The sequence below is a fragment of the Rhea americana genome, unplaced genomic scaffold, assembly GCF_003343005.1.
Source record: "Rhea americana isolate MKP2758 unplaced genomic scaffold, rheAme1 scaffold_26, whole genome shotgun sequence".
Classification (NCBI taxonomy): Eukaryota; Metazoa; Chordata; class Aves; order Rheiformes; family Rheidae; genus Rhea; species Rhea americana.
The window spans coordinates 7,230,301-7,244,411 of record NW_028186379.1 but is presented as its reverse complement, the minus strand read 5'-3'; the positions used below and the strand labels follow the sequence as shown (position 1 = coordinate 7,244,411).

Genomic DNA, 14,111 nt, shown 5'->3' with positions numbered 1-14,111 from the left:
GCCGCCGTCCGCCTGCGGGCAGGGCAGGGCAGGGGGAGCGCCGTCAGGGCCCGCCGCGCCGGGACGGGCGGGCCGGGCCCCCGCGGCGGCCGGGGCGCGGCACCAGCCCGCGGCAGGGATGCGCGCCGCTTCCCGGAGCGCAGGGCTCGGTTAGCTGTCAACCGGGAGGGAGCAGAGGGCAGCCTGCAGCAGCCCGAGCCCCTGGGGCCTCCCGGGCGCTCCAGGCACAGCTCGCGCCCTACGCAAGCAGAACACGCGTTCCGCACCGCTTCCCTCCTGTACTTAAACAAAGGCAGTAAAAACAGTGAGGCAGGGATGCAACGTATGTCGCTAGGCATCCTTCAAAATATCTCCCTCCCTCTCAACAACTTTTTGACTTGCGAGACAAACGGCAGCACAGAAAGTTAAGCCCTGTGAACACCCTTTGCGTGAACACCCCTTGCATGAATATCAGCCAAACGGAGACGGGTCAGTGCATCGACCTTCCCCGTCTGGGCTCCCTTGAGCAGACGGGAGCCGAACAACCAGCCATTTCTGCACACGCAGCCCGCGTCCGCAGGCACCGAGCAGCTACAGCCAGCTGACTGTGCACTGTGCACTGTGCACTGTGCACCATGCACCGTGCAGCGCAGAGACGAGGGCCTGCTGCTGACCGAGCGGGGCGCATTGAAACGCGCTGGCTGACGAGAGCTGCTCCGAGCCCACTGCGAGATCCTCCTAGCGGATTCTGTCGTAGGAGTGTGAGCAACACAAAAGAGCGAGCTATTTAAATGCAAGTGCATACGGCAGTGGCCGTTCCTCTAAATCTGACCTGGTTTAGAATTCTATCGCTCACTATGGGAATGATACATTCATTTATTAAGGCAGCACATGTACTACTTGAAGGAGAAAAACTAGCATGTGTGGATCAAGTGTGCAGCATCCAGCAATGACAAAGACTTCAAGAAGCCTAAAAATTGCTGAGAAGCAGATCTCGGCAAAACAAGATAGAGAACTCTCTGATTCCCCAATCACCTTCTGATTCCCTCTTCTATTATTTTGTTTCCTATTCCATGATCCAGTGAGTGTGATCACTGCTTCTGGCTGTCAGTGTGGTTCAAGCACATCCAAAGATGCATCCTCTGCCCTGAGTAAGTTTTCTTTATCAGTAAACAACATGTAGAATTGATCTATTAAATTTCTGCAAGGTCAGACATATAGGTACTGAGCCAATTAATGTCAGATATTCATTGTAACACTCCCAGGGGACATTACTGAGAAGCCACGTTACAGGAATACTGATGAATAATTGTAATCTTCCGTTTCACCGGACGTGGGCTTTTTTGTTGCCTACATATTTGAAAACCTGCAATAAAGCAACAAAAGAGAACGAGAGCAAGAACTGGAAACAGGTGCAGTATTAAAGCAATTCAGTAACAGGGAGGTTTATGCGAACAAACCAACCCCTCCATTTCTCTCTCTCTCTTTCTCTTTCTTTCTCTGGCATCCTCTAAGAGAGCCCTGGTCCTCACTTCCCTGAGCTCACTGACATTCTGAACTGCAGCAGATATAGGGCATATGTGTGGTGTATGGCACTGTATCTGTACAAACCATCTATTTTCACATATATGGAAATGGATTTTTAGCACACCCATATATATTACATACATGAGCAGCTGGCAGTGACTCAACAGCAAGCAGTGGGAGGGTGAAAGCTATATCCTACTGAAAGGACATTAACAATAAGCTATGCTGGAAGACAGCATTCCCACTTTAACATCTCACCAAGCAGAGACATTTCCAAAAACTCTTTTGGATAACTATATGGAACCTAAACACATAAAGAGCTCTAACGATAAGATTTTCATAAGGTTCTTATTTTTGTCCTTGCCTGTTTTGTCAATTTTGAGGGAAGGAGAAATCAACCCATTTTATCAGGAAGGACAAAAATTGTGCAAAACCCAAGGATAATCAGGCTGAATTTGGATTTTTATTGCCTCTAACAGTTATTTTCAAAAAAAAAAAAAAAAAAGGAAGGGATAGAGAATTTATTTGGCTATTTTCTGTTTTAAATACTTTCATTGTATGGGAAGAATTATCATCTCATTAAAATCCCAGGTATGCCTGACAATTTTGTGTGTTCATTTTGACCCCAAAATCATACTACGGGCAACAATTACCTCAAACAAAGCAAAGCACAATTAAAAGTCCTCTGTAGCTCCCCAATTTTTCCAAGTTCTGATCTCAAGGCTCATCTTATTCTAAAATGGCATAAAGGCATGCTTCATTTATTGGAATCCTGAATGGCCTCTGAAATAATTAATTCTTGCTGGAAGAAAACTGGGCTGCTCTCAGCCTGCTCCATCTGAAGTCACTGGCAGAGGAGGACAAATGACAGCAGTAAGAACCTGTGTACAAGGCAGCACCCTAGCTGAGATGAGTCCCTAGAAGTCAACAAACTGACTGAGGAGACATTTTCATCATACCATCAATTAATTTAATAACGTGATCTCTCAACACTTTCTTCTTCAGAGCATCACACAGCCCATGTGTAAGCAGCCAGCACCAGCCATACAGGGTGCCATACACCAGCAGCTCAGCATTACCAACTCCCTCATTTTACAGGTGTCCAGATGAATTTGGGGCAGAGAGGCTGCAGGGGCAGCCTGCGTGCTGCCTATCAACAGCAGAACCGTCACTTAACCTCTGGTGAAGCGGCACCCCAGCTTCGAGCCCTCTGGGGTTGCCTATTTGACATTACTCCATCCACTCCAGTGCAGAGGGTGGGAAATGACTTTCAGGACACCTTTGGTTTGGGCTCTTGCAGAGGAAGCCTGGCTCGGAGGAAAGGCAGCAGGGTGAAGAGCACTAGATATGCCCTGGAGAGTGATCACTGTCTCACTCAATATGTAGCCTTGAACAAGCCGCTGGTCTGGACTCCCCCCTGACTTAGCTGTCTCTTGAAAACCACCATTTTCTTCTAAGTTAAGCATGTGCTAAAAGTTAGCTAGTGTCCATCTGTGTTAACCATCATATTCCATGTTTATTATGGCTTTTAATTAATCATCTCTTGATGTCAACCTTTATGTTAACTTACCAGCAGGACTTTCAAGTAAACAGTAAGGCCCTCTGGACGTGGCAGATCTTTTGACCAATATCACAATCAATACCAGTACTCACATCTATTTTTCTACTATTGACATAAGCCATTTTATCTCCAGGGTAATATATTTTTTAAAAAACAGGCACATACTACCTTTATTTTCAGCACAAAAGGAACCCTGGCTCAATATAAATATTTATATACTTATTGGAATGAAACGGCTGCAACTCCTTGCTTAGCAAGCCTTAACTTGTTCAGGTTACGCTTTCCATAAGTAGGAATATGACCCTCTGAATTACTGCTGGAGCAGAAGCAAGCAGAAGTACATAGGATAGTGTTGAAAATAGCCATGGGATGCCAGCTTTATTATGGGAGACGTGATTTCTGAGTTATCTGGAACTGATATGTAGGAATCAAAACTCTAGCCAAAGCAACATGTATCTGTAACAACCTAGGATATTTCCATGTCCCTAGAATTCCTTAGTTTGCCCTTCATTCAAAACAGGAACCAAAATGCAGAATGTGCTGCTTCCCCTCTTCCTACTAGAAACAGTTTTTAAATCTATTTACCTTCTAAAAGCTTTTTGCAGCCCTACTCCAGCAAGGAAGCAACAGTATGCTTTGCAATAGTCAAAATATCATCATAAAGCTGCTTCACTGAAAATAAAGGTTCTTCTTTTGGGAAGAACCTCCCACTTTCCCATCACTCCTCCATGGGACAGGGCACCTGTGCAAAGGTTTATTTATGCTACCCATTACTAAACTGTCACGTTGAAACATCATGACTTAGCAACTCAAAACATACACTTCCCAATGACAGAACTCTTCTTCAGCATCTCTACATCTGCTTTTTTTTAAAAACGGGCCAGACCCAAAGCTACCCAGGCAAAGCCCAGACCCTTCAATGAGTAAGAAAGCCATACTGAAATCAAGGGACAACCTGAACAAAGCCATCTATGCACACACCTCTTCCCACTGAGCAAAGGCAAAGTGAATCTTCCTCGGGCAACATACAACGAAGCAAGCTTTACACAGGCTATCTCTTCCAAAATCACTTTGAATAACAAAGAAATTGCCTCCTTTAGGAACTATAGAGGGCAAGAACATTTTGTTTTACAGCATAATTTGGAAAAACTGACTCAACACTATCAGATAATGCTGATCGCTTCTGCCTCCATGTCTTTTGATGCTGGTGCCAGGGTATGCCCTTGAGTGGTACGGGAAAAGGCAGACACGGAGAATTCCCAGGGCTGCTTGGGCTCTGAGGAGGATTCTGCCTCAGAAGAATCCCGGGAACTTCCCCGCACACAAAACCCAGGCACACAGGGAATCCTTCTGAGAAATGGGCATCAAATACAAGAGTGGAGACCTGAAGGGGGTTTGGAAACACAGATGTGTAAGTACAGGGAAGGTGCTCCAGTAGGTGACAGAGCAGGAAAACCCACAAAAATAGCAAGATCTTCATTTCAGAAAACTGACTGTCCTCCTGGACAAGTGTATTTTTGCTTAAATGTTATAATCATCCCTGCATTTAATGGAACACATTGCCTGTTCAAAAAGGACATGGGAACACGAGGAAAGATCAAGCCTGAAAACTGGGAAATACGGACTGTTATTCCTTAATTTGTCTCCTTTGAATAAGACAAGATTTTTTATTACATCCTGTTCCATCACTAACAACTCTCTCTTCTTCAAGACATGGTATGCGTTTGCTCTGGGATTGGGTCAAAACTGAGAAAAAATGTTCCTGCCTGTTGGAATCCTGCTTTACCTTCTGCAAAGGCTGAAAGCGTGTGTATCCACAGGGTGATGCAGAGACCCCCAAACTTGCTCACTTAGAACTGGCCTGGACACAATAAAAATCTTAACTGCTTTACTCAGAGCTCTGTGTGGGCTCATTATGTCCTGCAGGAAGATCCTGGCTGTAACACCCAAGAGCTACAGCTGTAATGAAAACCTTTTTCGGCTCAGGCTGAAGCATGCTCAGAGTTCAGTGAGTCTTCAAACGTTAACCTGCAAAGCTCTAACTCCTCTTTGCAAAGCATGTGCAAACTACATTTTTTGGCCTCTAACTTGGGCCAGATTTGGGCAGATATTTATGAAGATGGCAAAAAAACAAAGGCTCTTCCCCAAAGGGATTTCAAATCTCACTTCAGAAGTATAATGATATAAGAGCTTTTCACTGAAACTACTGCCAGATTTTTTTTTAACATAGCAAAACAGTATTTACCTCTAACCTTACTCTCAGCAGCTGCTGAACCATGTTGGCTGCATTTTTCATTAAGAAATTAAATAGGCTGAGACAGATACCTTTCAAAATGAGCAGATAAGATGTGACAACTCTTATATGCAAACAAAAATGGATTCTTATAATATGGGAGATTTTCCAACCCAAGTAGTATACAATGAGACTAGTCCTAGCTATAAAACACAGACATATTTATATTATATCAAAGAAGCCAAAAAAATCTATTAACAGCTTCTCCTATAACAGACTCTCTTTCAGACAGCATCTATCAAAGACTAAGGATGACTACTTGCTTACACTTCATTATGTTCTTCACTAGAGTCTGTTATTGTGGATACTGCAGAATTAGATTTAAAATCACTGAAGTACAGACAGATGTACAAAAATGGCCCCAGTCCTTACAGGCTATTCCTCTTTATTTGACAAGAAGATGGAAATGAACACATCGCAATTAAAGTAGGAGATGGCCTACAGTATCTCTGATCTCTGAGGATAATCCATCTTGGAATACGTTGCTGTATTTCGCAGAGTTTCAACAGAGACCAAATTCAGCACTAATAGGCTTGATTTACTTTCTGCTACAGCAGGACAAAAGCATTTTAAAGCCACCAGCCCAGCTCAGCCAAGGAGAATGGTAAATATATTTTTTTTGAAATGGTTACCCACTCTTTACTCTAGAAAGACAAAAATTAAAAATAGCTATTATCCTAATTCTACTTAAAATGCCGTATTACAAAACTTCCTTTTAAATGGGACTGCCTATTTCACAGTCACTTTGATGATCACCATTTTTTCCAAATTTCAGGTAAAAAAAAAATACCATGTATGACTGCAGAAACACCAAAAGCAGCTTTTCATATAAAAACACTTAAGAATCAAAAAATATCTCACATAAGGATATATTGTTCTGTTTTCCTGTAAAATATGGTCCATGGAATACTCATACTACATTTTGTTATTTTTGTCATCTCAAGAGATCTTCCCCAATTTTTCATTATACTCTAACATTTTTGTTTCCCTGTGCAGTTGCTAAACTTGCTTTCATAAAGATGTGCTAATTCACAGCATACTGGAAGAAAGAGAAATTCACCAAAGAAAAATTAAAATAGCTTACACAGTGATTTTATTTTGGCTCTCAAGAGACTTCTGATTGGTCCATAAAACAATTTAAATGATGAAATAATCATCTCCCAAGCAAAATAAATCCAGGTATCCTATCAAAACTTCACAGTGGTTTCATGCCAAGCTATCTGTCTCAGAGATGCACAACAAAAAGCAGACATACTGCTTAGCAGATCCTCTTCTGAATACCAGTATTTATCAACTTGCAGATGGTGGTAAAACAAGCAAAAGTCACATCAGGAAAAGAATCTAAATCCTTTGTTGCCAGAAACAATTTTCAATATCACATACAATAATGCACAGAATAAGCACTTTTACAAAAATTGTTGATGTTATCATCTGCATACCGAGCATCCGCTGCAAAGACAACGTTAATAACAAGCTGCTCTTGGAGAAGGGTCAAAAGGATAGCACTGGTAAGACAGAGATGATAGACAACAGGCATCAGGGAGAAGATTAATATCCCTACACAGTCATATATCAAAGAACTCAATTTTTTCCTGTAATCCCAAAACTGCTGAGAGTAGGATTCTTTTTGCTTTCCCTGTTACTAAGAAGCAAGAAACTGCTCACGGGAATAGGGAATGACTAAGCAAGAGTCCTCTTGTGAGCAGAAAGGCTGCTGTCAGGTCCTAGGGCACAAAAAAGCTCAGTTGTGTGTGTGTGCTTAAGCTCAAGAAGCAGTCCCACTGCAAGCAAGATTATCACTCTGCCATACTGACCACTTAAAAAAAAAGATAAGACCAAAAGAAAAAAAAAAAATCTGTGTAAATCAAGACAGACAAAAAGAGAGAGAAAGAAGAGGAGTCTTGCAGAGCACTGTACAGCAAATCAGTGCCAAGAAATGCCCTAAAYAGATCCTGAATTCTCTGTAGCCCAAACTGGTCCTGATTACCTCAGAATATTGCCCTTTAAGGTGAAAGCACTTTAATGGATTGGGGTTTAATGAAAGGAAGTAGTACCTGTAACACAGGAAAAGGAGCATGCTTTCTAAAATAACACAAAAACCACATTAATGGTGTCACAGCCACCCAAGTAATGGTATCACAACCCTAACACCCCCAAGCTCTTTGTTAGATAATGAATAATGGCTTTTTAAGACAACTGGAGGCTACGCATTTCGTTTTTCCTTTCTTTGAGCACTCACACTTTGAAGCTATTAGTAGATAGGTTTGACAGCCTGACAGAGTGCTACCACCTTGGCAAGGACAACCTAAGAGACCTTCTCTCTATAACCATACAACAGCTAAGGAAAAAACAAAAAGAGTGAGAGAGCACGAGAGAGAGACAAAAGACATGAGGACAGTATTAATATTGTTATCATTCTCCCACAGCTGGCAGGGTAGCACTTAYTTCAAAAATATAAGGAAGAACGGCAGACCTAGAGCATGTGCATATGCAAAAACTCTGCAGTGCCCTAGGACAAATTAATGTGGCTGTAGGACAAAAGAGACAGGTGCCAGCTATCTCTTCCAGTCGCCTTGCAATTAATGTGGTAGTAGATTGAGCTGATTGGAAATCTTCCAGTACAACATTTTTCTCCTGAAAAATGTGGATCCCCCTAGAACTGAAATACTGCCAGAACATGTCAATTTGAACRGGCACCAGGCTGCCAGGCTTCCCCTGGTATCTGCGTACACTGCACGCTGCAGCCTGGCAGGGCTTTAGATCCCCTTGCCCCTCAGGAGCGCATCAGGTCTGGAGCTAAAGCCTGGAGGTCCCAAATTCCCACATAGGTGGCAGGAGAATTAAATTTATATTTCTATCCTGAGGGAACTTGTCAATTGTATTATTTTTACCTGAACAAGGATGGGAACTTTTTTTTTTTCTTCCTCAGAGTGTAAAGTTTCTCRTAGGATAAAAATTCGAGCACCAGAGGCAGGTATCTCCCTTGCATATACAGATGACATAGCAGTTCAGACCAACAGCTACCAAAAAGCATATCTTCATGATGCCAGGGGGCAATGGATCAGGCCTCAGCTGCAGCAAAAAGCATGAAAGAAATATGATAACAACTAGAGGCCTTAATTCTTGCACAGGATGGGGAAAGAATTCTGGGAGGACGGTAGACTTAACCCGAATATCCCAGCACTGATAAGACATAATACTATTATCATATGCATTTGGGAAAAAAATGTGAAGATGATTGACTAGATACACAGAAATTCTGCTTGAGAATAATCTTAACATCAGAAGAGTGAAATTCTAAAAATTATTGGGATATGAGGGGCACTAGATAACAAATTCATTAACATTCAGAAGAGCTCTTACTTGGTGTCTAAGGCAGCCTGCATACAGCTTTCACACAAGAATGGAAACTATTGCAGAAGATAACTTACTGATATTATTTGTTTTATTAACATAGACTAAYCACTTTGGTAAGGATACCTGTGCAAAGCCCTTTCAACCTTTAYTATGGACTTAGTGATAAATAAGGTCTCCTGAAAGAATGGAAGAGATAAGGCAGTAAATATATGACACCATCAGCCTCACATAGCTGTAATTAGCAATGCTGGACACCTACAATTTAAGTCAAACAGACAAGAYTTGATCTCCTTCTCTGCCTTTTACTCCATTTTATATTTATATTTATATTTGGTGTGAAGTAAAATATTATTTTTTAAAAAAATTATCCAGTCATTATCTACAAGAGAAACTTCTGTCTCTTGCCTTATGTCCTCAACACCTTTCATGCTGACAATGCCATTATTCTGGTAGAAAAAAAATAAATAGGGGCAGATACACACTACTCACATTATAACCCAGGATTCCAAACTTGTAAGATTAAAACTTGCCTATTAACTGATGTTCTGCTCACTACATTTATCACTGCAAAACACGCTTCTTTTTCTTGAAGTATCTATACTCACAGAAGGAAGCAGCTGATTTTTCAAGATAGAATACTCAGCAAAGGCCTATATCTGGTTCTGGTCTCACAAAGGCTTAAGATAAATTCTAAAAATGAGACTACTATATAAAGCTGGAGCTCATTCTCAAGAACTCTGGAATCAAAATACCACAAATGCACTGATACTTAATGGGAGTCTTTAACAGAAAGTGCAAAAAAAGATCCAAAGCAAATGTTTAAAATTAACCAGTTTATTTAACCTCTAACTAAACAATAAAAGTCATAAACTAGGGTTTATATCCTATGTTTTGGTGAGTTTTTTTCCAACTAAGTTAGATATAGTGTTGTGGTTTCTTTTGAGAAGAGTATAATTCACTGCGAATATAATTTTCTTCATTTGGATGCTGGTTTTAACTCTTTCTAAAATAGCCTGAAATGACTAGGCTTTTTACTGATGCCTTCTAATGGTTCTTTTCTCCCTAATTAATTCATGCATCTAAATCACTCAAAAATAGATGAGCCACTAATCACTGGCAGACTTGGTAATGTATCCTAAGGGGAGAGCAATGTGTAGAGCATGCAGTCAGCCTGCCAAAAAGAAATGAAGAAGAGGGTAGGTGGAAAAATAAAGCTCATTCCTTTCATCTAATAGCAGATTTGATTCTGCATTTCCCTTGTAGGATAAAATGCTCACTGATTTCAACAAATAGTTCATCATAGGAATGAGAAAAATCAGGCTTTCTGATTCTTCTATACAGGATACTTTTCTCCAATGTTACACGCACAGGAGCAAATTACAGGATCAAATGTTTTGTTCTTGGTACAAGCTTGTTGTCCACATATGGAAAAGAAAAAATGAATGGGGGTGGSAAAGTATGGGTTAGCAATTAACCAGGTGTCATCAGCAATAATTCATTTAAAAGTAGCGGCTACCTTACACAAGAAAGAAATTTCACTTCAAGACTGCAGTGAAGAAAAGAAGAAAACTGTTTTCTTTGTAAAGAAAACTGCCTTTGTAAAGATGGCATATATAAAATACATTTTAATTTTATTTTCAAATATTGAAGAAAACCAAAATTGTCACAAATAATAGAAATTGCAGAATAATATACAATAATGCCAGCCTCTCACATTATAGAGTAACATTTTACATTTCTATTTTATGATTTTAAGTAATCTCAAATTAAATTACTTATATTTTGTTCCAGACAGAATAATCTATCTGTTCCTTAACTAACCATATTCTGTAAAAAAATTATTTCAGTATGAACATTGGGAGCTTCCTTGCTGCTTTCTTTAGATGATACAATCGTGTACAACTTCAGGAGGAAGGTAAGTTAGTTATATCAAGGGCAATCTCAACATTTATTCAAGTTATGGAAAGAAAAAATGCATAGTCACCATGGCAACCACTAAATCACATGGTATCTGCAATGAGATGCAAGGCATCTTGAGTAAACACTCATATGTGTATTTGTGTGTCCTGCTCTGCACAGATTGTCCTTTTGTTGAGGAACACACACCACAACACAGCAAATGCCAGATTTTACGTTGTTTTCTGCAAAATGTTGACAAAAAGTAACCCAACATGTAATTTTTGCATGGGATCATTTATCCTTAGAAAAGGAAGAAATATTTAAAAGGTTTACAAGTCAATGTTTTGTTAGGATTCACCTAAATAAACACCATGAAACCTTACTAGTGAGCCTCTCAAACTCACTTTGCACCTCAGCATCAGGAAACCATGCACAAGGGCACTAGGGAAAACGTTTGCTGCTGAGGCATGAAGTCTGCCAGACATGTAGCAGCACATCACGCTGGGCAGCCAAAGCTGCTGCTGCCTCCAGCCAACYGCCTCACCCTGCTGGTGAATGTTGCTGCTCCCAAAACAAGGACATCTGATCTACCCTTGGCTCAACACTGAACCAGGCTGCTGCAAATCTGCCGGGGCCCCAATGCTATCAGTAACGAATGCATATCTGGCTCCCGAGAGGGCCTCCCCTCCTCCCTGCTCTTCAGAGAGTCAATCCTGTCCAGAAGAGTCCCTTCAGACCCAATTCCTCCACCTACCAGCCCCATCCACAAACCATCTAAATATCCATTAGGCACTAGGCTCCAATAGTGTTTTGCTGCTGCCCTTTTCTAGCTCTTCTTTGGCTACGTTTGTGCCCACACAAGGCTCCTTCTCCACCCCTTTAATTCACCATGAGAAGCAGCATCAATATCAGGTTCCTGAGCCATCTCCCTTGGATCACTCACCTTCTCTTCCCCTAAAATACTTCTGCCTCCTTGACCTCCTGAGCAACCTGAAATGACGTCACCTAGGAGAATAGATATAGAGCAACAATACCATGCCACTTGCCAGCTTCCTGTATCCCAGGTTTCATTCAGCCAGCAATGGCTTCATGTTGGGATGCAAACATCCACTGATATGTATCTCTTCCTGATGCCATTCACTGATGCATATCTTCACCTGATGCCTTTCTCTTCCTCACACCACATCCTATCACCATCAGACAGGATAGCATAGACTCCCCAGACTATATCAACACTGCTAATGACACCCAGGAAATACTGCGACTCTCCTATCTCTGCCCTGGACCTTCCTTCTCCCACTTCCGACTTGATTCCCCCCTGACTCACACAGCAATCTACACAACAAAACATGAATTTTGTGGTCATTAGCGGCCACTCTTTTTCTGTATAAGATCTCATCTAACCAACTTCTTCCTGGTGACTCAGGAAATGTTTTTTATAGTCTTACATCTCAGAAAGTCACCCTATCTCATCAGTCCTTCAAGTACTGACTTCCTAAACCTGTTTACCCTTGCTGGAGTCTTCCTTCCCATCCAGTTGGTCATGTGCTATTTGACCTGAACTTTGAGAAGTAAGGAGATGCCATGGGGGAAGAAGAGACATGCTCTGGAATTCATTAACTTCCAAAGAATGGCTGAGTAAAGGAGAGAGAAAATGAGATGTTTGAACAAGCGATCAGGTCTTAACTTCCTAATAGAAGCCCGTGAAGAGTGTTACAATATCCAAGTACTCCAGGGAAATAACTAATGATCCTTTCTTCAGTTCAGTCATGTTTCAAGAAGCAATTGCCAGAGCAACTAAGTGCTTGAGACGGCCTCAGTCATTGCCATGATTTATCTTACGCATCATCATAACTGCAACAGTAGGTCAGGAGGACTTGTGCTTTATGGATGCCTTGAATATTAATACAGACATGGGAGGATTAGGAGAATGAAATCAGAAACACACAGGCCACAATAATTTGACTGAAGAAAGATAAAGACAAAGCATTTGAAATTTCAACATAAGGCTTCTYTTATGTTTTTAATAAAATGAATCAGAGTTTCGTGATTCTAAACACAGCTTGCTTATACATTCTTCTAAGCCCTTAAAATGCAAGCTATCACAATCTAACATTCCTAAAGATTTGTTAGGAATTTTTGTTCCCAATAAAAGTAATGAATATGCAGTTAACAGTGCATCTACCCACTGAGTAAAGACAAAAAAAAAGCTGTAATTTCTGTCTTATACCTCTATCTATACTGGAGCAAATCCTCCCTGTGCAGTGCGTTTCTTCACCTGCACTTACAGCTTGCATTGGTGCAGTGGCTGCCTGTTAATAACCAGCAAAGCCAGAGATGAGACCTTGGGTTCACAGGCATTAATTGGATATACAAAGCACAACCTTTACACATAGCATCTCACCTGACCCACTGAAGCAGTGCTGTGCCAGAGAACATCTTGTGAGGCCACACATCCACCTCCGTAAGGAACAAGGACATGTTTGCATAACAACAAAAGCGACTGCCTAGCAGCTTCACAAGAATCTCTAAAATTGTAAGGTTATTCAAACCCCATACGCTACTGACCTTTCTTTTTAGTTAAATGAGGCTTTGCTGGCACAGAAGGACATTTTTGGAATAAAGATGATTTAAAACATTACCATCACCAGAACTTTCAGGCTATTTGGGGATCTTAAAGACAATTCTCCTCCTCTCCCCCCAGCAATTTTCAAACTGTTCCCCCATGATGGGTGAAGGAAAAATACTGCTAACTTTCAACACTGTCTTCCCAATTACTGTGTTTCAAGGTCAGTAATGTGGAGAATACTAAGCTAACCCAGTTTTGAAGGTCAAGATGTAAAAGACAGAGTAATTTTCATTCATTTGGCATTCAAGATGCATTTTTTCTGAATTTCAAATCACAAAATCACTGCTAATTTATCAGATTTTAAGTTTTGGCTCACTAAAAATTAGACTATTCTAAAAATAAAATATATTTTTATTTAATCTGATTAAGATGTTTCTGTATAGCATGAGCTAAGCCTCTAATTATTTATATCCCTACATTAATCCCTATTGCTACTTAAAAAGAAGTAAATTCATAATGATCCATTTTGATGGAAAACATTCATGCACTGAAGAGTGGTAAAGCAACAGAAGTCAAGATGCTCAGTGTAGCTAGGGCCTAAAAACGAACAAATGTTTCTCTATGATGTGTGTGCCAGGAAAGTAGGAGCTCACACAACATTTGGCAGTGACTTCCCATGATGACGCAAYTTTTTGTGGCTTTCATTTTCATAAAAGCCCTACTCTATTTAGAGTTAGCTCCTTACTCTTAACAATGCAATACAGATAAAGTTCATTAGATATATTGTCTAAGGTAGAAAGAGAAGAAGTTTTGCTGCAGCAAGCACTTAACATGTGCATGGCAAATCAGAAGGAAAAACTATAAAAAGGATTAGAACAAATTATTCGCTGCAACAGCAAAAGTGAGGTGGGCTGAATTATTCTGAT

At 40.8% G+C, this 14,111-nt stretch overlaps 1 protein-coding gene across 1 annotated transcript in view; it reads right to left on the bottom strand.

The window, feature by feature from the left end:
- RAPGEF5 (Rap guanine nucleotide exchange factor 5) overlaps positions 1-14,111 on the bottom strand; it is a 167,334-nt gene that overhangs the window by 68,231 nt on the left and 84,992 nt on the right. The window contains exons 11-13 of the mRNA XM_085307610.1: positions 11,580-11,597; positions 654-714; positions 483-500 (exon numbers count right to left, since the gene is read on the bottom strand). Coding sequence (XP_085163736.1) covers positions 483-500; positions 654-714; positions 11,580-11,597 — 97 coding nt within the window. The remainder of the gene's footprint in view (positions 1-482; positions 501-653; positions 715-11,579; positions 11,598-14,111) is intronic.